This window comes from Hyperolius riggenbachi, chromosome 5, assembly GCF_040937935.1.
Source record: "Hyperolius riggenbachi isolate aHypRig1 chromosome 5, aHypRig1.pri, whole genome shotgun sequence".
NCBI lineage: Eukaryota > Metazoa > Chordata > Amphibia > Anura > Hyperoliidae > Hyperolius > Hyperolius riggenbachi.
The window spans coordinates 312,013,518-312,040,381 of NC_090650.1; the positions used below are offsets into that span (position 1 = coordinate 312,013,518).

At 41.7% G+C, this 26,864-nt stretch overlaps 1 protein-coding gene across 1 annotated transcript in view; it reads left to right on the forward strand.

The window, feature by feature from the left end:
* LAMA1 (laminin subunit alpha 1) overlaps positions 1 to 26,864 on the forward strand; it is a 245,818-nt gene that overhangs the window by 97,461 nt on the left and 121,493 nt on the right. Inside the window, exons 10-19 of the mRNA XM_068237202.1 lie at positions 855 to 1,015; positions 2,411 to 2,551; positions 6,917 to 7,084; positions 8,759 to 8,860; positions 11,344 to 11,555; positions 14,290 to 14,401; positions 16,822 to 16,932; positions 20,632 to 20,759; positions 21,182 to 21,268; positions 24,248 to 24,459. Of these exons, the coding sequence (XP_068093303.1) occupies positions 855 to 1,015; positions 2,411 to 2,551; positions 6,917 to 7,084; positions 8,759 to 8,860; positions 11,344 to 11,555; positions 14,290 to 14,401; positions 16,822 to 16,932; positions 20,632 to 20,759; positions 21,182 to 21,268; positions 24,248 to 24,459 (1,434 nt within the window). The remainder of the gene's footprint in view (positions 1 to 854; positions 1,016 to 2,410; positions 2,552 to 6,916; positions 7,085 to 8,758; positions 8,861 to 11,343; positions 11,556 to 14,289; positions 14,402 to 16,821; positions 16,933 to 20,631; positions 20,760 to 21,181; positions 21,269 to 24,247; positions 24,460 to 26,864) is intronic.

Sequence of the window (26,864 nt, forward strand, 5' to 3'; positions counted from 1 at the left end):
CAACGGGAACGATTGATTTTGGACGGAAAACGATCCTTCAGTCTACGTTTGTGCAATGATTTCACAGCCGATTCGATCACAGTGATCGAATCGGCTGTATAACGGCGGGAAAATCGGTAAGTGTAACTGCCTCTTTAATCTGCAGCAGTTTCAGGGATGGATTTGCATTTTTCTTAACTGTAGTGCAGTTAATTCACGTTAAATTGCTGCTATTATGTAGGATTTAAGAAGTTTCTTATTATTATGCAGAACAGTTCATCTGCTGGTTAGAACTATTTAAAGGGATACTGTAGGGAGGTCAGGGGAAAAGTAGTTGAAGTTACCCGGGGCTTCTAATGGTCCCTGGCAGACATCCCGTGCCCGTGTAGCCACTCCCCAATGCTCCGGCCCCGCCTCCGGTTTACTTCTGGAATTTCAGACTTTAAAGTCTGAAAACCACTGCGCTTGCGTTGCCGTGTCCTCGCTCCCGCTGATGGCACCTGGAGCGTACTGCGCAGGCCCAGTATGGTCTGTGCCTGCGCCGTGTGCTCCTGGTGCCATTAGGGGAAGCGAGGACACGGCAACGCAGGCGCAGTGGTTTTCAGACTTTAAAGTCTGAAATTCCAGAAGTGAACCGGAGGCGGGGCCGGAGCATTGGGGAGTGGCTGCGCGGGCACAGGATGTCTGCCGGGGACCATTAAAAGCCCCGGGTAACTTCAACTCATTTTCCCCTGACCCCCCTACAGTATCCCTTTAAGAAGAAAAAAAACTGTCGATAATGCTTTGATAAATCTGGCCCACTGACTCTTCAGCATTAGTGAAGTGCTTTCTGTGCAACACTGCTGAGATATTTGTGTGTGTGTTCTGTTTCACAGATGCTCCTCCAGGTCAGTGCCATTGTAAGGTGGGTTACATCGGTGAAAAATGTGATCAGTGCGCCTTTGGATACAAGGGATACCCTCACTGTATCCGCTGCAACTGTAGTCTTATTGGGAGCTTGAACAATGATCCATGTGCTGATCAGTGTATATGCAAGGTAAGCAGACACCGTATATTTTAATCTAAATAAATGTTTCTCTTAAATCTCAAAGCCATGTGGACAGCTTAATCTGGCTAAGGTGATAATCAGCTCCTAAATGTATATGTGGTGTGTGGGGGGAGGTGTGTGTCTGTATGGGGGTAAACATTAGAAATACATGGAAATGCTTTATATTATTTGTCATAAATGAGGCATAGCAGAAGTCAGTTATGTCATACATTTACCAATCAGCGACAACATTACAGCCACTGACAGTGAAATGAAAAAATGTTGATAAATGTTTATCTCTTGCTACAGTGGCTGTGGTCAGGGGGTGGGATATATTTAGTAGCAAATGAACAGTCAGTTGTTGACTTGGAAAAGCTGAAAACTTTTCCAGTCAAAACTAGGTCAGAGCATCTTCAGGTCTTGTGGGGTTTTCACAGTATGCAGTGGATGGTATGTACCATGTAAGTGGTACATGGAAGGACAACCATTGTTCTTGGTGCCCATGTCACTAGGAAGTGATCACAGTCTTCTTGTTTGGAAATCAGACAGCAATAAAGAGCCCACAGATGTTCTAAGACATCTTCATTATACTGAAAGAAAGCAGTGTTATTGCTCTATGTGCATTAACTCAACTTCCTTCCTGTTCCTGATGACCTACTATTTGTGACAGGAAGTGAGGGAACCTCCCCAACTGAAACTCAGACAGCAGTGATAACCTAACAAAGGTTATAGCCATTTCCTACTCTATTCAAGTTGTAAGTAAACATGTCTTGGGCTGTTGACATAATTTTTAATATTGGAGAAAAAGATGTCAGAGCACATGTCTTAGCTTGTTGGATATTGGGCTGTTTTTCCACTTGCTTACTGACCCCTTTCCACTGCCAAAAGCATCTGTAATGGGAACGTGCAAACGTCTTAGTATCAGGTATCACAGGACACCTTGTGAGGACTTGTGCCTGGAAAGGTCAGACTCTGCTGGCAGTACAAGGTTAGGCTGCACAATGTTAGGTAAGTGGTTTTAATATTTAGGCTGATCAGTGTATGCTGTTGATGTGCTGTGGGAACACATATACACTGTGAAGTGTAACTATTCAGGATAAGCTGGTTTACTCAGTAAACCTTTATCACTAAGTATAACTATAGACATAAAAACATGTCTGCCAATTGCAGGTGGGCAGATGATTTATACAATTTCTTGTAAAACCTGCCATAGTGTAACAGACCACTCTTGGTGGACAGAACCCTGATTTGCACTGACATCACAGATTTTTCACAATTATTAAAATTCACTCATTCAAGTCAATGGAGATTCGCACTTTGCGTTTGGTGAAGTGGTTACTCACGGGTGGACACCTGGGGGTTGACGTTCTCATGACATTGCCATGTCTTTGTTGTATGTTTCAGGAACATGTGGAAGGTGAGAACTGTGATAGATGTAAGCCTGGATACTACAACCTACAGGAGAAGAATCCAGAAGGCTGCACAGAGTGCTTCTGCTTTGGTGTGTCTGATGTCTGTGATGAACTCTTCTGGCATACCACTCAGGTAAACCAATGTGCCTTCCATTTACTGGGATTGTTTGACTATGGCTTAGCGTAGACAGGTAGAGGCCTCTTTAAGGGGGACAGGCAAAAATGGCGCACAGCGCCAATAGTGTCAGAATGGTGCTGCAGTAATTAACTTAAAACTATATTTATCGTTTTATATGTTAAAACATTTTTAACAACAGGGATCAGGCTGGAGAGGCAGCGGGCAGTGGGCTGGCAGCGGGAGTCGGGCCGGAGAGGCAGCCGGCAGTAGGCTGGCAGCGGGGGTTGGGCTGGAGAGGCAGCGGGGTGGAGGGAGGATACGTAGCATTGGTATACATTACCTTGTCCCGGCCGGGGTGTTCCGGCGATCGCTCCTTCACTTCATAGCTTGCAGGAGTCCTGCATCCAGCCAATCGCCATGCGGAAACTGAAGCCGCATGGTGATTAGCTGGATGCAGGACTCCTGCAAGCTATGAAGTGAAGGAGCGATCGCCGGCCGGGACAAGGTAATGTATACCAATGCTACTTAATCCTCCCTTCACCCCACTGCCTCTCCAGCCCGATCCCCGCTGCCAGCCTACTGCCGGCTGCCTCTCTAGCCCGACCCCCGCTGCCAGCCTACTGCCCGCTGCCTCTCCAGCCCAACCCTTCTGCCTGACTAGCTCCCTGCATTTTTCAATGCCGCACCGTTCCGCTGTTTTATAAAACGCTACTTACTGTTTTAATGTATTTACATTAAAACGGTAAATAGCGTTTTATGATCGGCAGAACGGTGCACAATTTTTTACTCTGCGCCATTTTTTTTTTTTTCCAAAAAATTTTATTACATTTTCCATTTTCAAGAGATACATTAAGGCTAACAATATGGCCAAGTAGTATCGTAACAGTCAACGTAACATTGGTCAGACGTCATACAATAACCGGGTGATAAACATAACATTGGTCAAATATCATGCAGTAAGAGGAATGATAACATAATCAAAATGTAAACTAGGGAATAGTGCATATTAGAGACTTTATAGAGATGTGACCCAGAGGACCATGTCCAACTATCTGGGGCAAGTATATGGGTGGGAAGGGGGTGGTCCTAGCCAATGGCCAGGGAAAACTGTGATCCCCCGTGCTCGTCGTCCAGCGATAGACGGGCAACAGAGAGGTTGCTCATGATAAGCTCAACTGGGGAGTTTAAGCGGAAGAGAAAGAATCAGGAAAGAGAGAGTGAAAGGAAGATGGAAAAGGAGAAAGAGAAGAGGAAAAAGAGAGAGGAAGAAAGAAAAGGGCCATCCCGACTCATAGCCTCCTGATCAAGGATCTCTCCATGAGGGGGTGTTCTAATTGAATCCAGGGGTCCCAAATCTTCTCAAATTTTTTGTGAGTGTCCTTCAGGATACTGGTTAGCTTTTCATTAGTCATGAAGGAGTTGATTCTGGATTTCACCTCATTAATGCTGACCGAGGGTTTTTTCCAGTTGCTGGCAATGGTCATTGTAGCTGCTGAAAGGACAAAAGAGGCCAGTTTGTTCTGGGGTAAAGTCAGCAATTCTATTTTTTCGTGCAAGAAAGCATGCCAAGGGTTTTTGGGGATGGTTATGTGAAAGAGGGATGAAAGTAGCCTAAAAACTTGACACCAGAATCTAGTGAGCCTGGGACAGGTCCACCAAATATGGAGCATGTCTCCATGTGACCTACAGCCACGAAAGCAAAAGGGGCTGGCAGAGGGGAACACCTTGGCTATTCTTGCCGGAACAAGATACCAGCGGGTCATAACCTTATATGCCGCCTCTATGGTGTGAAGATTCGATGAGCAGCAGGAGATCCTGCTCCATATATTAAGCCAGTCCTCTCTGTCTCTCGTGCCCGACAGATCGGATTCCCATCTGGTAATATAAGCGTGGGTGAGTGGGTGTTCTGGTCGGGTCAGGAAGGATTAGATTGTGGAGATTAACCCTTTGGAGTCGGGGCGGTGAAGACATATATTCTCGTATGGAGTGGGGTCGAAAGGGGGCTCCCTATTTTGAGTGAGGGACTGCATCCAATGTCTTATTTGTAGGAATCGAAAGTATTCTCTCGGTGGGACCTGGAAGTTTTCTTGTAGGGCTGGCCAACTGTACACCCCTCTAGGGTTAATACAGTGCATAACTTTGGTGAGGCCGTTATCGACCCACCATCTGAAGGCTTCCGGGTTCTCATACCCTGGGAGAAAAAGTGGGTTGTTAACCAGAGGTAGCAGGGGGAGGTGGGGGGATAGGAGATGGGAAGAATACCGGACTGACTCCCAAACTTGGAGGCTATGAAGCATGGGGGGGCTAAGGGTAGTGGGCCGCATCTTATACTCTGCGCCATTTTTTACTGTATGTGGTTACAGGAAGCAGCATAGAATTGTACAGAATTTGGGTATCTGAAAGCTGGGTTCTCTAACAAAATAAAAAACAAACAAGCGGAGCAGTAATATCCCCTTTAATTATAAGAGTTGCCCTTTCCCTTAGATGTAGTCCCTTTAGTGAAAGCCGCTTTAGTGACCTGCAATGGGAGGCCTTCAGTGACTAAACACCAGTGACACGTACCTCAGTGACAGACTTCTTAGCCATGCAGAAGGGGAGAGGCTGGCGGCGCTGAGATCAGCTCCCTCTAACCTCTATTAACTGATGGCTGACTGACGTTTCACGCTGACGTGGGATCATAAGTGAGACAATAAGTGGGCCAGCTCTAATGATATCAGCGGGCCTAGTTCCAAAGCCAGCCGGAGCTGAACTGCTGCATGGAAGTACTAGGTGCAACTGCAGCATGCAGAAAAATGTCCTATTCTGCATCTGCACAGCCAGACCATGGCACTCAGGAGAATAAAATACATAAAAGAGTAAAATAAAAAGTCTGGCCATCAGAATTATGTTGCCTACTGTGACATCCGTATTTGCCTTTACCCTTTTTTCTGCCCTGTCCTAGATTTTCAATGCTTGGACTGATCCATTGCCTGGCACAAAACTTTATCCCCTCTCTATCACTTTTCGTCAGAAAAAATGTGGAATAATTGTGTTTTATATGTCCATAAAAACAAAGTAGACACAGGATGTTTGTCATTTTTTTTCCTTGCAAAATGTAGACCCATAATAAAAATCACTTGAGTTTTTCTCAGAAGTGCAAATTCCATTTAAAGAGGAGCTGTCAACCATACTATCATCAGAGAGGAACAGAGGTTTGGGTGGAGAAAACAGTAGGGAAAGAGGCTTCAGCCAATAAGGCTGCATTAGTTAAGTCTGAGAGGAAAGTAAAGAAGCAAAAAGGACCACCCAGCATGCCCTGCAATTTCCTTTGTGCAGCAATGTACCAAATAAGAGTCAGGTAAACTGGGGAATGATCATTTATCAACAAGAAAAGTAATAGTGATTTTTAACTTTTAGATTGCCTTGTTAGCATCCTTATTACTTGTTTACCAGATAAAAATAAAGAATGTATTTTTTATTTTATACCCGACAGTTACACTTTAAAGGACCACTATCGCAAAAAAGTGCAAAATTTAAAATACTTACAAATAGGAAGTTAGTTTCTTTTAAAGTAAAATGAGCCATAAGTTTCTTTTCACCTATGTTGCTGTCACTTATAGTAGATAGTAAAAATCTAACAGAACCAACAGGTTTTGGGCCAGTCCATCTCCTCATGAGGGATTCTCAGCATGGCCTTTATTCTTTATAACGACACTCCCTGAAAAGGATTTATACAAATATGCTAACCAGCCTCCCTTCCTGCTGCTCACTTTTTTGGCAGTTGGTTGGAGCAACTGCCATTCACTAAGTGCTTTTCAAAATAAAGAAAACCCTAAGAAACCCCCATGTGGAGATGATCTGGTACAAAACATGTCGGTTCTGTCAGATTTCTACTACCTACTGTAAGTCACAGCAACATAGGAGGAAAGTAATTCATAGCACATATTACTCTGGGAGAAGTGTACTTCTTATTTGTATATGTTTACTTGTACTTTAAATTTTACAATTTTTGTGATTGTGGTCCCTTAAGCATTAGCCTGGATTGTTGTTTTCAGTGCATTGAGGAATCCTGTACGGTGTCAGCTCCATGGGTTGGTTTTAAATGTTTGAGTTAATTTACACATGTCTATAAATATTAGAAAGTTTCAATTATGTCTGTCCTAATTGCTCTCCCGCTACCTCATATTCATAGTAATCCCTCTAGTCTAGTAAGACCAAATAAGTGCCAATCTCTTTCTCTGAGATCCAATCCAAGAATATCTGAGATTTTAAATGTATTTTTGTTTGGTGTTAAGTACTATCAAGTTTAATTAATCTGACATGTGAATACTATCACTAACATGTCTGTAGAAGTCTGTTGAAGCAATCATTTATTCCTTTCTTATTTCCTTTTTTCTACAGATGTCTGATATCCGTGGCTGGCATGTCAGTGACTTGCAAGAAAGAATTCTGCCACAACGAGATCTGCTTGACGGTCCTCATCAAATCAGTATCAATATCTCAGAAGCCGGGAAGACATTGCATTCCATCTATTACTGGGAGGCACCCTCATCTTACCTCGGGAATAAGGTATTTCATCCACTGTTGGGATTTTTCAAAGCATCACAAACTGTTACCAGTGCAGGTTACATATTCAATGATAATGTAAAAGAAGCAAGTGAGAATCTTGTTAAAGCCCAATTAAGCCAAAAATAGAATAAGGTAAATTCTGGTAGTAATCATGTGGATAAGTATATATAATAAATGAGTAAAAACAAAGTGGTGGGCAAAATATATATATATATTTTTATGAGTCAAATCTGCTTGGAGCGTCAGCTCAATTTGCTTTCTTCTCTCTGCATATTCACCTGATGAGTGGGTCAGCCAGGTGTGATCATGTGACTCTCAAAATAGAGATAAAAGTAAAGGCCAAAGTACATATACCAGAATTGATGTAGAAAACAAGAGGGCGGGGACAGTAGTTAAGACAAGGATGGAACATGGAAATGCTTTGTTTATGTTGATCTTCAGCTGAACAGTTCACCACCCACCTCATCCTTATCCTACACTGAAGAGATGGGCGGTACCTTTTTTGTCATCCACAGCATGCTGTGATCTTGTAGTTCACAGGAAACGTAATGTGGGTATGGAGTAATGAGCCAAAATCCCCCACAATTCTTCCTATTTTCCACCCCCTCCCTAACTCCACCACTGCATTTCAAAATGTTTCTTTAATTGGTACCACAGATGCTTTTGACATCGTCAGCAAATTTGGTGACAATACCTTTGCAATTTCACTTGAATAGGCTGACGAAAATTTTCTGTGTTTTCATTGACTTACATTATTTGTCTATTGTATGCTTGTTAAAAAAAACGCATGAATGTAGGCCTTTATTTCTGCAACAACAAAAAAATTACATCTGAAAAATCACACAATGCAAGTCAAATACAATGCCATTAAACTGAATTAGTTGTGCGGTGAATGCAAATTCGCTGAATCGCAAATCGTATGTGAATTCTAATGTGTGAAAGGTGCAATAATCTACAAATTTAAAAATTAGAATCAAATAAAGTCTGTGTAAATGTTTACCTCTCTGATGGTAATATCCACTCTATGAGACAAAAAAGCGGTCTCTTCAGTTCAGATATACACATCTTGAATATAAAGGAAGGAGGGAAGGGGAAACAGCAGCCCACTATAGTGTAGTACATAAAGGCTTATTGTGGGTAACAACAACACAGACAGCTGAAATAATACTCACAAGTGTGGGTTACCGCTCAGGCAATCACTGTAAATGCAAGTAGGGAGATTAGACTCGACACCACTCGAGTTAAAAAGTCACTCTCTGTAGTAGTAGGATCTGTTGGGAGGTAAGTCCACCACTATGTTCCATCTTTAAACTGTTAGTGTATTTTATTTTGTTTTAGCGCCTCTGTAATCCTAAACCAGATACAGTATATACACATATACTGTACATACATACAAACACACATACATACATCACATTTTTTCAAATTTGCTACCTTAATTTTATCTGCAGATACAGCCACATGCGCAGCCTAGCTTTCCAACAAACTAATGAGTTGTGGCTGTGTCAGTTTACAGCTTGGTCTGCTCAGTTCAGGCAGTTACCTGCAGGAACAGTTCCTGTGGCGATTTGGGGGCTGTCTGTATTTTTACACACATTTTAGCACTGAAAAGGTACTTTTTTTCCTGCTAAATATCACCGGTTCATTTAATAAAAGTAAGCTTTCATTTTATAGCTAACGTCTTATGGTGGAGTCCTGAGGTATACAGTGTCTTATGATGTCCCTGTGGAGAGCTTAGATGGCGAATTGGTCTCCAACGTTGACCTTGTCATACAGGTAATTAATACATTTTGCTTCTACATTTTTTGGACTAAAAATGCCAGGATGTTTGCATTCAAATGCCAATTTGCATTCAAATTCCTAGAATAGTGGTTAGTACATAATCTGCATCTGATTTGTAAGTGCTGCCCATCGCTTGCTGTCTTCTGAACAAATGTGTATACCATTTATGGCTAGCCGCACTAGGTAAGAATTATGTTTTTAACTTTAGATTAGTGCTTGAATTATGCTTCACTGTTTGTATTATGCTTCACTGTTCGACTAATAATTAAGTCTCTCCCATGGGGGCACGTCTTTGTCGTGGGAGAGTCTAGTAGGGAGTAATTTGTGCACAATTTATGCTGAAGCTAACGCCCTCCTTTTATTGTACCTGTTTTTGAATGTGAAAGTGTGTAAACTGCCCATTATTTGAGCTCTGCATACTTGTGCAGGTAGTCAATTCAGGCGCAGCATCTGTTTGGAAGCGCTGCCATTATCTTCTGCTGTACTGGTGGGAGTTTTTTTTTCCCACGCAATGGGCCACCTCTTACCTCCACTCCCTTTGTGGAACACAGGTAGGATGTGGAGAGGTTTAGCTCTGTGCTCAAAAGAAAAGACTGGTGAGTGTCTCTTCCCAGCTCCTCCCTGACTATCTCCTGTGGATAATGAAGGAATGGGGAAGAGTTTGTACTGAACATATATTGATGCTCAGTGTTCCCAGATCCACCCTGACTACCTCATGTGTGAAGCAGGTCATTTCGGTACTTAAAGTGAACCTGAGGTGTGTTTAAAGAATGTTACCTGCATACAGAGGCTGGATCTGCCTATACAGCCCAGCCTCTGTTGCTATCCCAAACCCCACTAAGGTCCCCCTGCACTCTGCAATCCCTCATTAGTCACAGACGTGCTGTGAGGCTGTGTTTACATCTGTAGTGTCAGTCTCGGCTGCTCCCCCGCCTCCTGCATAGCTCCGGTCCCTGCCCCCGTCCCTTCCCTCCAATCAGCAGGGAGGGAAGGGATGCAGGCAGGGACCGGAGTTCTGCAGGAGGCGGGGAGAGCAGCAGACTGACACTATAGAGATAAACACAGCCAGCTCTGACAAGCTGTTTGTCAGCAGCACGGCTGTAATTTATGAGGGATTGCAGAGTGCAGGGGGACCTTAGGGGGGGTTTGGGATAACAGAGGCTGGGCTGTATAGGCAGATCCAGCCTCTGTATGCAGATAATATTCTTCAAACCCACCTCGGGTTCTCTTTAAAGCTGGGTGCCGCCATAGCACTAGTGTTTGGACAGAACATACATTGCTGTACAGTCTAACCAAGCTGTTTCTGACATTCGCACAGAAGGTCACCATTACAAACCCAGCAAGTCAAGTACTAAAAAAAAATAATAATGCAAAAAGAGTTTATGTAATGCACACAACTTTGTACATAGAAAATTATGATATAGAGTATTCTGCGCAATGTGCATTATAAATAATTATGATATATTTTACACAATACTGTATACATTAAACTAGTAATCCTGATATGTTCTACACACAATATGCATTAAAAACTGCAAGTCTAAGCTAGGGCTTTAGCATTAATCACTTCTTTAATTAAAAGTTACTGGAGGTGAGAGAATTATGGAAAGTGAAGTTGTTGACTCTTATAATTGCCTGGCTGTTTTGCTGATCCTCTTTGTCTGAAGTCTTCTGACTCAAATTAAATATGAAGATGAGGTTTTCTATGTCCACTATGGCTCCCCTGACTGTATTATTATTGCAGATGTGTAACTTACAAACAACTCATAGATTAGATCAACAAAACAGCCAGGCAATCGGCTGAGAAATCATCATGGCAGCCTTTATATTCGTTTCATTTTAGATGTGTTTTAAAGAGGCTCTGTCATACATGGGCAGTCTTAACTCTGAATCTCCACGCTTACATTTTTATTACAATGACATTTTACAAGTAGTCTAAATTTCCTTGGCCAAAACAATTATCTGTGACCATCTTGGGTGAAAATCTACCATCAGTAGAGATGCCCCTGAATGTCATTTACTAAGCTGACATGACAGATTACACTATTGTTCCTTATTTCCTGCTTCTCTGTTTCTTGGCCATGAGGGATGGTCAGCGAGATACAAATATTACTGAGCTGATGCATGATCATGCAAATTTTGTGTGCAAAGTTATGCAACTTGAAAACAGGCCAATCAGATTCTTCTAAGGTAAAATTCCATTGGCCCATTGTGAAGCTGAATACATTTCCATACACAATTTGCATAATCCTGTATCAACTTGGAATTATTTGTACCTCATTGACCATCCCTATTGACCACCACTCGTCATTTCTCTGTCCCAATCTTTTGAACAAGACAGCCAGTATTGTGTCTATACAGTGCTCATTCATAGGTACAAAGTAAGTGTTTGGTACAACAAAGACCGATTTTGTTTTCAGAAATATTATATAATTATGATTACTGAAATTTGTTGCATTTTTTTTTTTTTTTTTTAGGGAAGCGGCAATACTATTGGTACAAAGACTGATGGTTTACTCCTTAAGCCAAAAGAACAGCACACAGCGGAAATAAAGCTTCTTCCTGAAAACTTCCTGGACTTCTATACAAAGAGACCTGTGGATCGGGATGGACTAATGACTGTCCTTGCTAATTTTAATCGCCTGTGGATAAGAGCTACTTACAATGCAGCTAGAAATGCAGTCACTAGGTAATAATGAAATGTCAATGTTGTGTTATAGAAAAATACTTTTGTGGTTTGAGTAATGCCAGTTTGTTGTGTAAATGGAGGTAAAGAACAGTTAAGAAGAATTTGATGTTGCATATTGGACTATGGAAAGCTGTATTTTTATTTGTATTTCCTTCTGAAAAGTAATTTAAGGTGTAGGTGAGCATCACCTTCTCCTTTTCACTGGATATTTGCCCACTCCAGCACTAAGTTCTATAGGATAAGTTGTTGCTATGATGCTGCAGGAAGGAAATTTGACAATTTGCTTATATCAGGCGCCATGTGTTGCCGAATTTGGCATATATTGGCTACACCAGGCACCCTTTGTTGCCGAATTTGGCATATGGGCTACACCAGATGCCCTTTGTAGCCGAATTTAGTATATATAGTTTACACCAGGCGCCCTTTGTAGCCGAATTTAGTATATAAGGGCTACACCAGATGCCCTTTATAGACGAATTTAGTATATATAGTCTACACCAGGCGCCCTTTGTTGCCGAATTTAGTATATAAGGGCTACACCAGATGCCCTTTGTAGACGAATTTAGTATATATAGTCTACACCAGGCGCCCTTTGTAGCCGAATTTGGCATATATGGGCTACACCAGGTGCCCTTTTTTCCAGGCGCCATTTTCAAATGGACATGGAATTGAGTATTCTTGATAGACTTGGCTTTAAATTGCACTAAATAGATAGGGCCGGTTCTAACTACCATGAGGCTCTTCTCCAGAGCCCAAGAGCTGGCTGACTCCAGGCAGTGTGCCTCATCTCTATGACCCAGCAACATCTACCTACTCGCATCTACGTCATCACACATGCTGCTGGGTCACAGAGCAGAGGCGCATTGTGAGGATGAAGACAAAGGCTTGGAGAATGAAGGAGAAGCGTGATGGGTGGACAGGTGAGTGCGCTCTTCTTTGCATACTCTACAGAGGCCCGGGGGACCACTATTCATATTTGGGGGACCTGGAAGTCGGCTCTGAGGCCTTGGGCAATTGTCCTGTTTGGCCCTGTGAGAGCGCCAGCCCTGTAGCTAGATGCCTGATTTTGCCTAAATCTTGCCTTAAATTCCACTCGGACATTTATGCAGAAAGTAATTTTTCCTCCATGCTAACCAATAATTTTCCACCTTCTCCAATACAGGACTATGATTTTATTAACAGTAAAGTACACATAGAAAATACAGGACATTTATGTGAGACCTTTACTTACTGAAAGCAAGCCTGTTGCTGACACCTACTTCAGATAAATGGAACACTGTGTCTGTGTGCTTCTTGAAGGAATGGCTGTGGTTACTGCATTGGGCGGTTGATTCAAAAAAGTTGTCAGTGTGTTAAAACTCAGATAAATTCAATATTGAATAAGGCTAATTTTCAGAGTAATGTTGATTAGAGTAATTATTAGTACGACCTGCAGTTCCAAAATACCTTAACTTCAAAAATGTCTTATGTATCATGAATTAAGCTCCTAACTAGTTTTCCAATGTTCTCTTATAACCATAATAGCTAATAAAATGTCCCTTGCTCAGTTTTGAACTTAGTTGGACTTTACAGTATGTGTTTTATCAATTTTTTACTCAGTACCATTTGCATGAATTTTGCACATTAACGCCAATGTGCAAAATTACATGTAAAAAGTACACATGCCTGATATTTTTAAATTTGATTCTACCAAGTGGTTCTGGACAGCTTTTCAACTGCTGCCAAAATGTGTGACTCAAGGAAAGGCTTTTAGACCTGTGCTGTTAATTCATACCATGTAGACAGGTCACTTTGACACCTGGGCACAATGCATTGCCACAGTGGGGGAGAATTTGGGATCATCCTTTACAAGATTTCTCCTTGTAATGCTGAAAGGCACAGAGTTTGCTGAGTTTAGTGGGTTGATCCCATGCCATATGGAGTGATAGCTGTATAGCATACTCAACACTTTAGAAAGCTCATTGTCTGCAATCAAGCTGATATGTGCACACAGCCACGTCATAGAAGTGAGGAGGCTGTGATATTATACCAATTTACACATGAGATTAACACACATTAGTTTAATAAATTAAGAAAGATGCGGTACCCTGTTCTAGTTTGTTCACTTCTTTCTCTTGCATTTTCTTGTCTTCAAACTGAGCTCTGTCTGTTATCTAAAGCCATTCTAGTCAGGAAAGATCTCTTTTTATCAGTTCTGTTTGTAGATGGGAGGTAAATATCCATCCATGGAAATAGGGCTGCTATAAACAATAAAGCTACTTACACGCGTTAGATTAAACTTGACTGACACTGGCAATAAAGACTGCCTTGAGTGAGAAAAATCAGGACCTGCAGTATCCTGTCTGCTGCCTTCTTTTGAAGTGAGAGGAATATGGAGGCTGACATATTTATTTAATTTTATACAATATCAGTTGCCTTGCAGTCCTGCAGATCCTCTGCCTCTAATACTTTTAGCCATAGACCCTGAACAAGCATGTGGATCAGAAGTTTCTGACAAAAATCTGACAAGATTAGCCACGTGCTTGTTTCTTGGTGTGTGATTCAGACACTACACAAAAGAGTTCAGCAGGACTGCCAGGCAAGTGGTTTCATTCAAAAGGAAATAAATATGGCAACATTTATAAGCCTCTCACAGGTTCCCCTTTTAAAATGTTTTTGTTCTGAAAATGATGTACTTTAATTACTTGGCATTATGAAGGAATGCTGTTTATACGATCATTTTGCTGTGTTTTAGGTTGAGCTCAGTAACACTCGACACAGCCACACCAAATGTGATTGACCTCTTGCCTGCTGTACAGGTGGAACATTGCGAATGTCCTCCAGGCTATGCTGGCACATCTTGTGAGGTAATGGATTAACTTAGTCAAATTTAACTGAAGAGAAACACACGATGCTTACCTCTCCTGTAATGTGCCTGAGTGTCTGTGGTACTTCAATGATCTTTTCTCTCCCCTGCTGTTAATGTGACACAAGTGAACTAGCATTGCAGAACCTCTTCAGAGTGGATCCACACTGCCACTTTGGTCACTGGAACATTGGGAGAGGGACATGGGTGGAGGCCCTGTGAGTCAGAGTTGTTCTTGCTTCCTTTAGTTCTTTTTATTAGACCACTGAGTCTAATAGGCCACTGGGAACCATACAGAATACATTAGCAATGCACAGTATTTGCTGTGCTGCTTTATTTACAATATTTATTTTTTGCATTTTGGGGAGCAAGCTCTGTTTTACTGTTCAGCAGTCCTGACATACATTATTAGTACATCAAAACATTGTTGGTTCAGAAATAAGTTGGCCTGATTTCTAAAAACCATAGTTGTTAAGTGATGACCAGAAAACCACCGACGGTGGTTAAATGGATCAGGTGGGTCTAATGAGCATATTAGAAGAATGCTTTGTTCATCCCTATTGCTTATGGGTATTTATAAGTAAGTAATTAGTATATAACTAGAACCTGACTGAACATAGAAAACGGTGGTGATTGATGTTGTGACATGGTTTTATCTAATTTCTATTAAGGATTTTCATGTCTTCAGTTTACCTCAGTATCCACTAACAATTTTGAGTTACTAGTCTAATTTTTGTCATAAATTAATGTGTATGTGAAAACTGCACATCAGTTATCTCCATTTTAATTTAACAAGTGATTGATCAAAGCTTTATCACTGTCTTGCATGGCTAACTTAACGATTTTTAAAATGTGCACATAGCTAGCATTCATAAACAACACAAAGTAGGGCTATGTTGAAAGACTCCTATGCCCACCTGCAGAGGGACCAAGGCTTGTTCCAAAATGAAGGGGTGACAAAGCTCCTCAGCTCACAGCAGAGGTGGTGTGGCCTCTGGAACGGAGCAGCAACATGGTCCCCTTGGCTCACGAGACCCTATTCACATTAGCATAGTATGCAAATGTTAGGAGTGAATACATTATACAAGGGGTTGTAATATTTTATATTGAAGTATTTTGGGTTTGTCTCTGGATCCCTGTCTTCATAAGTAGTCTTCACAGCTGTTTGGCTCCTGTCTTCTTGATAGAAGACTTTCCACTGTTTTGCATTGCAATCTTCAGCTTGTTTGAAGATTGTCTGGAGAGGGTCCATCCTCTTCAAGCCCTTCTGCTCTATTTTTAACCTGCTGCCAACTTTAATGCTGTTTAAAGACATGTCTGGGCCATGGGAGACACAGCTCTGCCATATAGGACAAACACTGGACCAGTTTGTATGGGATCTCAGGAGACCCCTATACATTAGCTGGAGTGATCATTCTAAATTTGGAGCAGATCACATCACATCACACTATAAACATATGTTCCTATGACTAGGCACCTCATTAGCCATGGGGATTTGTTCAAAAGAATACCCACCAGAGGTGGAGAAGGAACTCTATAAAAGGAGGGCACTGTGTCATCCCTTTGTTTCAGGGACCATGTTCTCTCTGCTTTGGCGATTTCACGCTTTAGTTTCAGAGTTGCACTCAATGTCCGAGTGAGCGTGGGACTCCTTTCGGGAGAGGGCCACACTTTTTTTCGGGCTTTCCTGTAGAGTTAATGGGACACGTTAAGCACTATAAAAGCTTCTCATTCCTAGTAACTGAACTGGAAAGTTTAGCCAACTGCAACACATATTGAGTAATGCTTTATCATGCTCAGCCTCTAACTGCAGCCTCCTTCCCTTCTGATGGGTCATGCTGTCTGTTCTCTGTGTGTACAGATAAGACAGCAGCCCTGTGTTCTCAGTCTTTTGAGAAGAGCAGAGAACTGCACATGGAGAATAGGTAGCCAACTCATCAAAAAGCACAGAGTGAGGAAGCACTCATCATTTTCTAGGTGGAAATAGTCCATTCAGTGGTGGGTGTTTAGTTGCTGATAAGTAAATGTAATAGGTTAATTGTTCTCTTCCATGGCACTTGCGCTTGACTTGGATAACCCTTTGTGTTGTCAGTCACCTTACATGTAACTGTGTGGTCAGATAAGCATGTTATGGGTGTTCCAGTAAACAAGAAAAGACGTAGAGCTCTGAAAAGATTTATAGTGGAATAGTGCAGCAGCATTCACTACGCAAATACAGTATTGTGTACTTCATAACAACTCTGCAGCATTTCAAGTTCTGAACTACCATAAATAAAAGCTGCCCTGAGGTAAAGGTAAGGGCAGAGGATGGAGAAGAGTACAGAAATGAAAGAATTCTCACTGGGAAACATTGAAAGCTACAGCTGTTTAAATACACATGCATATTGTAAGATGGTTCTCATGTAAATGTTTTCTTCCTAGTCCTGCATCCCTGGATACTACAGAGTTGGTGGAACCCTTTTTGGAGGAATCTGTCAGCCATGTGAATGCAATGGCCATGCAACAGAATGTGACATCCATGGAGTCTGCTATGTAAGTGAGATTTTTCAGCAGGGTTTATATCAAGTCACAGCCTACTGCAATGTGGTGTTTCTCTAGTATAGGATGGTGACATTCTGAAAGTAGCCACCTTAAGAAAAGGTTTCCATTGAGTCTGTCCATATTCTGAGTGTGCTAATTTGTGTAATCCATTGTATAGATTATAGAGAGATGTGGATTTATTAAAATGTCAGATTAATGTAGAGCATTTATAACCGCTATCATAAGCAGACATGATCAGAAATCAAACCTTTGTTTATATATTTTGAGATGGTTACCGTATATACTCGCATAAAAGCCGAATTTTTGACCCCCCCAAAAAAATACCTATGTTACATTTTTCCCCAATCATGAATAAAATAATTTAAAGCTCAGGAAAAATTGATTGGGACTGTACATCAAGTAACTGACATTCTATCACACCATACAATTCTTGATAAAGTTGTTCTGAAATTTGCAAAATGTCCAATATACCCCCCCCCCCCCCCCCCAAAAAAAAAAAAAAAACAACCCAATGGGAAATTCAATCTGATTTATCGATCAAAAACAAGAAAAAGCTCTCGATTTTTTGGGACAAGCGATCAAAATTAACGAAATGGTGAAAAACTGGATCTTTTGATTGTATGGTGTGTGGCAATAAGAAAAACAAAACCTGAGAGAGATTCTAACTCTATGGCACTCTCTTATGCTAGGTACACACGTTGCGTTTTTCTGTTCGATAGATGCGTTCGATTGATAAATTCCGTCATGTCTGATATTCCTCTCGATCGTTTTACCGCTCGATTTCTCATAGAAGTGAATGGAAAAAAGATAAGAAAAACAAGCGGAAGCTAAGAGAATCGAGTGGAAAAAATGATCGAGCGGAGAATCAAGTGGGAAAAATGTATTGTGTGTTCCCAGCATTAGTGTTTTGTTGTTGTTATCTTTATCTCGTCTATTCCAGTGAAGTAGATAGACAGAGCAGAAAGTTATCTTCCCACTGGGTACACTAACCATGATAAAAATAATAATAGTTCCTGAACCACAAATGTTTTTTATTTTGTGTATTTTATCTAGCTTTATGAAATATATTGATTTTATTATTACAGTGGTGTGAAAAACTATTTGCCCCCTTCCTGATTTCTTATTCTTTTGCATGTTTGTCACACTTAAATGTTTCTGCTCATCAATAACCGTTAACTATTAGTCAAAGATAACCTAATTGAACACAAAATGCAGGTTTAAATGATGGTTTTTATTATTTAGTGAGGAAAAAAACTCAAAACCTTCATGGAGCTGTGTGAAAAAGAAATTGCCCCCTGAACCTAATAACTGGTTGGGCCACCCTTAGCAGCAATAATTGCAATCAAGCGTTTGCGATAACTTGAAACAAGTCTTTTACAGCGCTCTGGAGGAATTTTGGCCCACTCATCTTTGCAGAATGGTTGTAATTCAGCTTTATTTGAGGGTTTTCTAGCATGAACCGCCTTTTTAAGGTCATGCCACAACATCTCAATAAGATTCAGGTCAGGACTTTGACTAGGCCACTCCAAAGTCTTCATTTTGTTTTTCTTCAGCCATTCAGAGGTGGATTTGCTGGTGTGTTTTGGGTCAGTGTCCTGCTGCAGCACCCAAGATCGCTTCAGCTTGAGTTGACGAACAGATGGCCGAACATTCTCCTTCAGGATTTTTTGGTAGATAGTAGAATTCATGGTTTCATCTATAACAGCAAGCTTTCCAGGTCCTGAAGCAGCAAAACAACCCCAGACCATCACACTACCACCACCATATTTTACTGTTGGTATGATGTTCTTTTGCTGAAATGCTGTGTTACTTCTACGCCAGATGTAACGGGACATGCACCTTCCAAAAACTTCAACTTTTTGTCTCGTCAGTCCATAAGGTATTTTCCCAAAAGTCTTGGCAATCATTGAGATGTTTTTTAGCAAAATTGAGACGAGCCTTGATGTTCTTTTTGCTTAAAAGTGGTTTGCACCTTGGATATCTGCCATGCAGTCCATTTTTGCCCAGTCTCTTTCTTATGGTGGAGTCGTGAACACTGACCTTAATTGAGGCAAGTGAGGCCTGCAGTTCTTTAGATCTTGTCCTGGGGTCTTTTGTGGCCTCTCGGATGAGTTTTCTCTGCGCTCTTGGGGTAATATTGGTCAGCCGGCCACTCCTGGGAAGGTTCATCACTGTTCCATGTTTTTGCCATTTGTGGATAATGGCTCTCACTGTGGTTCGCTGGAGTCCCAAAGCTTTAGAAATGGCTTTATAACCTTTACCAGACTGATAGATCTCAATTACAGTACTTTTGTTCTCATTTGTTCCTGAATTTCTTTGGATCTTGGCATGATGTCTAGCTTTTGAGGTGCTTTTGGTCTACTTCTCTGTGTCAGATAGCTCCTATTTAAAGAGACTCCGTAACAAAAATTGCATCCTGTTTTTTATCATCCTACAAGTTCCAAAAGCTATTCTAATGTGTTCTGGCTTACTGCAGCACGTTCTACTATCACCATCTCTGTAATAAATCAACTTATCTCTCTCTTGTCAGACTTGTCAGCCTGTGTCTGGAAGGCTGCCAAGTTCTTCAGTGTTGTGGTTCTGTGATGCATCTCCCCCCTCCAGGCCCCTCTATGCACACTGCCTGTGTATTATTTAGATTAGGACAGCTTCTCTCTTCTCTCTTATCTTTTACAAGCTGGATAAATCCTCCTCTGAGCTGGCTGGGCTTTCACATACTGAGGAATTACATACAGGCAGAGCTGTATGTACTCTGCAGGAAGAAACAGCCGGACACTTCAGTGGATGAGAGCTGAAGGGGGAAAGAAACACACACATGATCTCTTGAGATTCAAAAGGAAGGCTGTATACAGCCTGCTTGTGTATGGATGTATTTTCTATGTGTAGACATACTGTACATCAACCTACTTCCTGTTTTGGTGGCCATTTTGTTTGTTTATAAACACATTTTTTAAATCTGTTTTTAACCACTTTTAATGTGGCGAGGAGCGGCGAAATTGTGACAGAGGGTAATAGGAGATGTCCCCTAACGCACTGGTATGTTTACTTTTGTGCGATTTTAACAATACAGATTCTCTTTAAGTTATTTCTTGATTGAAACAGGTGTGTCAGTAATCAGGCCTGGGGTGACTAGAGAAATTGAACTCAGGTGTGATAAACCACAGTTAAGTTATTTTTTAACAAGGGGGGCAATTTCTTTTTCACACAGGGCCATGTAGATTTGGAGTTTTTATTTTCTCACTAAATAATAAAAACCATCATTTAAAACTGCATTTTGTGTTCAATTATGTTATCTTTGACTAATAGTTAACGGTTTTTGATGAGCAGAAACATTTAAGTGTGACAAACATGCAAAAGAATAAGAAATCAGGAAGGGGGCAAATAGTTTTTCACACCACTGTATATTCCATCATTTTCAGTGGTACCATGCAGTTAGATAATACAAACTTTTTCTGTGTAGAAGGGAAATATTTATAATACAACACTAAACAATGTAAAATGAACAAAGAGATCAGGAAATCCTAAGTGAAAGAGAGTCCCCTGCCCATGTAAAATAACAATGTAAAGGGATTGTTTTGCATTGCAGTATAATGCAACACACAATGACTTATTATTTTGGTTGTACTGTTTTAAATGGAGCTATCCTCCTAGAAAATCATTGTGCCTAAATTCTATGTTTGTATTCCTCAGGGTTGCCAGCACAACACTGCCGGTCCCCACTGTGACCAATGCCTTCCAGGTTTCTTTGGAGACCCAACTGCTGGAACTCCTCACGACTGTCAACCTTGTGCCTGTCCTCTAACTCTAGCTTCCAACAGGTGAGAGTCTCCTTGTGGCCAGAGCATCACAGGTTCATGCTATCATGCTTACCTGAAGCGGGAATTATGGCGCATGGCACGCCTGGGGACTTGGGCACAGCCATAGACCACAGTATAATTAGCAGCTATAGCGGTGCATACAAGGGCTAGTTGCGGCGGTGACTAAAGGTTAATGTTAGGTAGGTAAGTATGTAGGGGGGAGGTTAGAGTTAGGAGTGGATGTGGGGGGAGTCAGTGTGACAGAAAGGTGGTAGTAAAATATCAGTAACATTACTGATATTCTACTGTTGGCATTATTTGGCATCCAAATTCTAAGGTGCCTTTATTCCATGTACGTGGGAATACCTGTTGCTCAATGCTAACACTAGCTCATGTTTATTGTAAACATCCAACTCTATAAATGACATATTTTCTCGTTTCAGTTTCAGCCCAACTTGTTATGCGACTGGTGACCAGGATGTAATATGTGACCAGTGTGCACCTGGATACACCGGGACACGCTGTGAGAAGTATGTATAGATCTGTTTGTTCTTGTTATATATTTATATTGTTGTGGAAAGAGTTTAATAGCTACATACATGAACGTAATTATAAAGTAATTATCCTTCTGTCCAAATTGCTATGTTGATAATGTAAGCCTGTCACAAATGGGGGCAACAGAATCTGAATATATGATGTAAATATACTTAAAAAGACACTGAAGTCTCTTTTTTTACCTTAATTTATTATTTAGTCAGCATCAGCATTAAATCCTAGGCAGATTTGCCGCATCCTCGGCAAAACAAGTGATTTATGGCTTAGAAATAGCCCTGCAAAGTTCCAGGGCTCACATCCTTCTTCCTGTAAGAGGCAGAGCTGTGTGCCGTAGCTCTGCCTCCTCTCTAGTCAATCTCCACTGATCGCTGCCTCTCCTCGCCCCTCTCAGTCTTCTTTCACGGCGGAGATCCGCGGAGATTGACTGGATAGGAGGCAGAGCTACAGCGCAAAGCTCTGTCTCCCCAGGGCAGCACAATCTGCGACCGGCAAAGTTGTGGAACTTTTCTGGGCTATTTCTGGGCCATAAATCACTCGTTTTGCTGGGGGATGCGGCGAATCTGCCTAGGATTTAATGCTGATGCTGACTGGATAAGAAATTAAGGTAAAAAAGACTTCAATGTCTCTTTAAGGGGGTATTTTACTTTAATTAAAGTAAACCTGTGAGAAAAATAAATGTAAAATAAAATGATCCAGAGGCTTCTGCGATCCTCCTCCACCCCACTGCTGCACATTGGGACCCTCTTCTTGCCATCTGCGCAGTAGCATGGATCCACTCATGCATGGGGGGAAAAGCCAATATGTCCTTGTGTGATCAGCACCAATGTGCAAAGCGGAATGTACTGCTATAACCTAGCCGTCCTTCTGTACCCCTCAGACGGCAGCAAACAGTCCTCCAAATGGTCAGTACCTCCAGTAAATTATAGCTCTCTTAAACATAGCTCTTCATTGTAAATTCCACAAAAAGGTAGTAGTATAAAAAGTGGGTGGCTGTATTCCAGCTGCTGTATTCCACCCTATTTCATAGTTTAAAATGCAGAGTGTAGTTTGTAAATTGCAAATATGATAGAATGATGCAATTGTATAAAAAAAACTATATAACTGAAAATAAAAATATGAGACTTTTTTTTGCAACTAATGTTCTATTTATTATCTGTACTACAAATATAATTCATTATATAATAAGTTGTTTTTGTTTTGTTTTTTTGCTTCAGCGGCACTTTAAGAAAAAAAATTAGCACTTTGGCTCTGTATATTTAAAGGATTAACGGCAAACATTATTTCAGTTTGATAACTTTATCTGTTTGTGTACATAAAGCACAGTCCTTTCACTGTGCTTCTATCATAATCTGGTCAATAGGAGTGTCAAGGTTTGTCACTTAACGGATTAGGCCCCTTTCCTATTTGAGCACATTGGGAAACAGAAGTCCTGACGCAACGCATGGCACTTACATTCCGATGCAATTTTTGACAATGGGATTGCGATTCCATGCTTTTTAATGAACTGAAATGGCAATGCATTTTCGTTGGCAACGTGCGTTGCAATTCCGCAGTGAATCACAACACATGCACGGGGACATCAAACAGTGCAGTCTCTGCACTTCTGATGTCTGCGTGGTTTGCGTCGCATTGCAGTCCCGAAAAAAATGTGGCGGAAATCACATTATATTTGTAAGGAGTCTAAGTCCAGGCGTTGAAAATTAGCAGTAAAGCCCCTTGCCCTGTGCAGCCAATCACTCCTGGAGCAAATTGGGAGATTCTGGATCATATCATGAGAACAGTGCTCAAAACTGAGCACACAGAGTACTCCTACCAAGGTTGCAAAGCAGTTAAATCTGAGCTTCCTGTCAGTTTTGGAATTATATAGTAAGCTGCAGAATAAAATGAAAAGATACAGTACATTTGAATAATATTAAAATCCAAATAGGCTTTTGCACTACTCATTGAAATTCAAGGCAATCCTATCACAAAAGTAGAATATCTCTTTAAAGAGATACTGAAGTCTAATTTTTTAACTTTCTAATTCATCCTTCTTCAACATTAAATTATAAGCTGAATCGACACATCCTCACGGCAGAACGAGTTATATATTGCTCTAAAATTGCCCTTCAAACTTCCAGGGCTTGCATCATTCAGCTTCCCGGTAGAGGCAGAGCTTTGCGCAGTAGCTCTGCCTCTACTCCAGTCAATCTCCACCGATTTCGGCCTCTCGCCGCTCCTCTCAATCTTTTCTCACTGAGAGGGACCGGGAGAGGTGGAGATCGGCAGAGATTGACAGGAGTAGAGGCAGAGCTACTACGCAAAGCTCTGCCTCTACCAGGCAAGAAAAATCTATGAATTGCAAAGTCGTGGAACTTTGCAGGTCAATTTCATTGCTATAAATAACTTATTCTGCCGCATCCAGCTTAGAATTTAGTGCTGGAAAAGGCTGAATAAGAAAATAAGGCAAAAAACAAGACTTCAGTGACACTTTAAAGCCCTTGTTTACCTGTCTCTACCACATAGAAATATGCACTTAAAAATTAAGCAATACAATTGAAAATAAAAATATGAGACTATTTTCTATACTACTAATGTTCTATTTATTATCCATACTACACATACAATTATCTCATAACTTGACTTTCACTTCTGGCTCACTTTAATATTTTATTGGAAAAAGAACCTCAGGGAATTAAGGGGAGTTTATTTTACCTACCTTTGTTTCAAAATAACTCAAGCTGAGTAAAGATAAATTTGATGGACAGGCACCTATTTTCAGCCTATATACAGTAATGTAGCAGTGTTAGTAAAGTAGCAATTTACTGTAATGTTGAAATTGATTTAAAATGACAGAGCCTCTTGAGTGCTTTGCTTAAATTATGGCTTGAAAACTGCCTGCTTGCTTGAACTGACGCATTTCAGGGGTCAGACAGAGGAAATGGTGACTTTGAAAACTGTGTCCTGTGTTGCAGATGTGCCAATGGTTACTATGGGAATCCATCAGTGCCGGGGGGGTCTTGCGTCCCATGTGATTGTAATGGCAACGTAGACGCATTTGAAGATGGCTATTGTGACAGGGTCACAGGAGAGTGTCTGAAATGCATTGGAAACACAGCTGGAAGGCACTGTGGAAGATGTGCAGATGGCTTCCATGGGGATGCAATCTATGCAAAGAACTGCACGGGTAAGATGTAATGAGGCTGTTCACAGCTGGTTTGTTAGTACCATTTACAGTGTTTTTTCAGTTATATTGCTATTGATAGAGTTAATATTAATAATGTTTGGCATACCTGACATGATCAGAACACTGAGTGGTATGAGGTTGGAATTTGTTATGTTTTCATGTCGTTTTTAAATGTGCGGATTTGAGTAACAGGAGTATAAGAAAGCTTTAACATGCATTCTTGCAGGGAAACCGAGATACAGACAAAACCTGTATTAGTTTTGGGGATATAATCACAAAGCTTTTAATTTTTTTTTGTATTATTAATTTGTTGACCTAGAGCATGCATGTCATGTCAGACGCCTGCCCGTGGGCCAAATCTGGCCCCCAAGTGACTTCTCTACTTTACATTATGTTTGGCACACTTTAAACCACCAGGGACGCTATATTGGAGGAAAAACCCTAGATCACCAGGGAAGCCATATGGGTGAGGGATGGTGAAAGCACTAGTCATCAGGGAATTGTAGAGGTGGTGAGGGGGCATTAGACAGCAGGAAACTGTATAGGGGAGGGCAGCCACTAGACACCAGGGAACTGTATAGGGAGGGGGGGGCAATACTACTACAAGACAACAGTATAGAGGCGGGAGGGGAGGCCATTAGACACTTTATAGGGGAGGGAGGTGGCCACAAGACGTTGAAGTTGGGCTGTAAATTGGTCGGAGTGTTCAATTTCGGCCCACTTTTTTAATTGAGTTTGAGGCTACTTTCCCACCAAGACGTTGCGTTTTAGGGGACGTTATGGTCGCATAACGTGCCCCTAACGCAACGCATGGTGGTGTTGAAGTTGGACGTCAGATTGAGCTGCGTTATGCAGCTCTCAAAGCAGCCACTCCAGGTTAGTGATAGGAAGTCCGATCTTTTTAAGGATTCGGATCATTTGAATCGGATAATTGAACAGATCCGAATCTTTGAACCGAATCATTTGAATCATTTTACTAGGGAAGCAGACTGAGGGAAAGGATTAGCAGGACAGGACTTTCCCTGCACTGTACATTCTGTATGTTCCTGTTTCTTTCAGACAGACATCCACTGTGAACCGAATCTTTCATTGTGATGATCCGGATGATTCGACTCACAAAAAAAACAACACTACAGTCCCACCACAAGTCTCCACAGTGCAGTGTATATTAATTAGCCATGTGGCTGGCCGCGTAGGAGGAGGGGAGACCTCCTCCTCCAGCATTACTGAGCATGTGCAAACAGTCTAACGTGGCTTAGCCCAGTATAACGTACAGCATGCAGCACTTTGTTTAAACCTGCTGCGTTACAATGTAACGCAACATGTGCACTGTGAACAAGCACATTGATTTTACATTGCTGTGAGTTAGGCTGCGTTACTGGCTGCTGTATCGTGGGACTTTAACATCCCACTGTGAAACCAGCCTGACACCCCTAAATAGAGTGACTTGGTCAATGAACAGTTGACACACAATAGCCAAGAGAGTACATGCCAGTTTCAGGGCCACAAACACCCAGGCCTGTCTGACCTAATAGGCTTCATTACATTCAGTCTTTAAAGAGGAACTGTCGCGAAAATCTTGAAATTTAAAACACATACAAATAAGAAATACATTTCTCCCAGAGTAAAATGAGCCATAAATTACTTCTCTCCTATTTTGCAGTCACTAAAGCTAAGTACTCACGGGGGGACAATTGTAGCTGTCGCTGCACACGGGAGCGTGTGCGCGACAGTTCGGCGACAGCTCGTCGCCAAGTCCCTCTGCATCCACACGGCAGCAAAGGGATTAACGATGCGGCGGAAGTTGTCGCCGAGGTTCCTCCCCCCCGCCGGAAGCTCCGTGTGCTGTGTGTGGGTAGCTGTCGCTAGCCCGCATACACATGCGGGACTAGCGACAGTTCCGGCGAGGTTGCGGCGACGGCTGTAGCCGGCGATTGAACATGTCAATCGCCTGGCGACAGCTCCGACAGGCGACGGTTCGGGGCGCGCGCGTCATACACACGGGCGAACTGTCGCCGCAACATGCGCGTGCCACGCGGTTGCGGCGACGGCCGTCCCCCATGAGTATGGACCTTTACAGTAGGTACCGTGTTTCCCCTAAAGTAAGACATCCCCTGAGAATAAAACCTAGCAGGAATTTCAAGAATGCTTGAGATGTAAGACATCCTCCGAATTTAAGCCCTAGCTAGGCAGCAGCCCACATGACACCAGCAAGTCACGCTCAATACAAAGCCTGGATGCAGGAGAGCAGCAGTATAATTGTGAGTTCTACACAGTCCTATGTATGTGTCAGGCAATTTGTGTTTTTGTTGGAGCCAGCCCTTCTGATCTGTGGTGATAAGAATCAGCAGCACTTCACCTCTTCCCAGGACACACAGCTTATCCTATTATAGCTATGGTAAAAG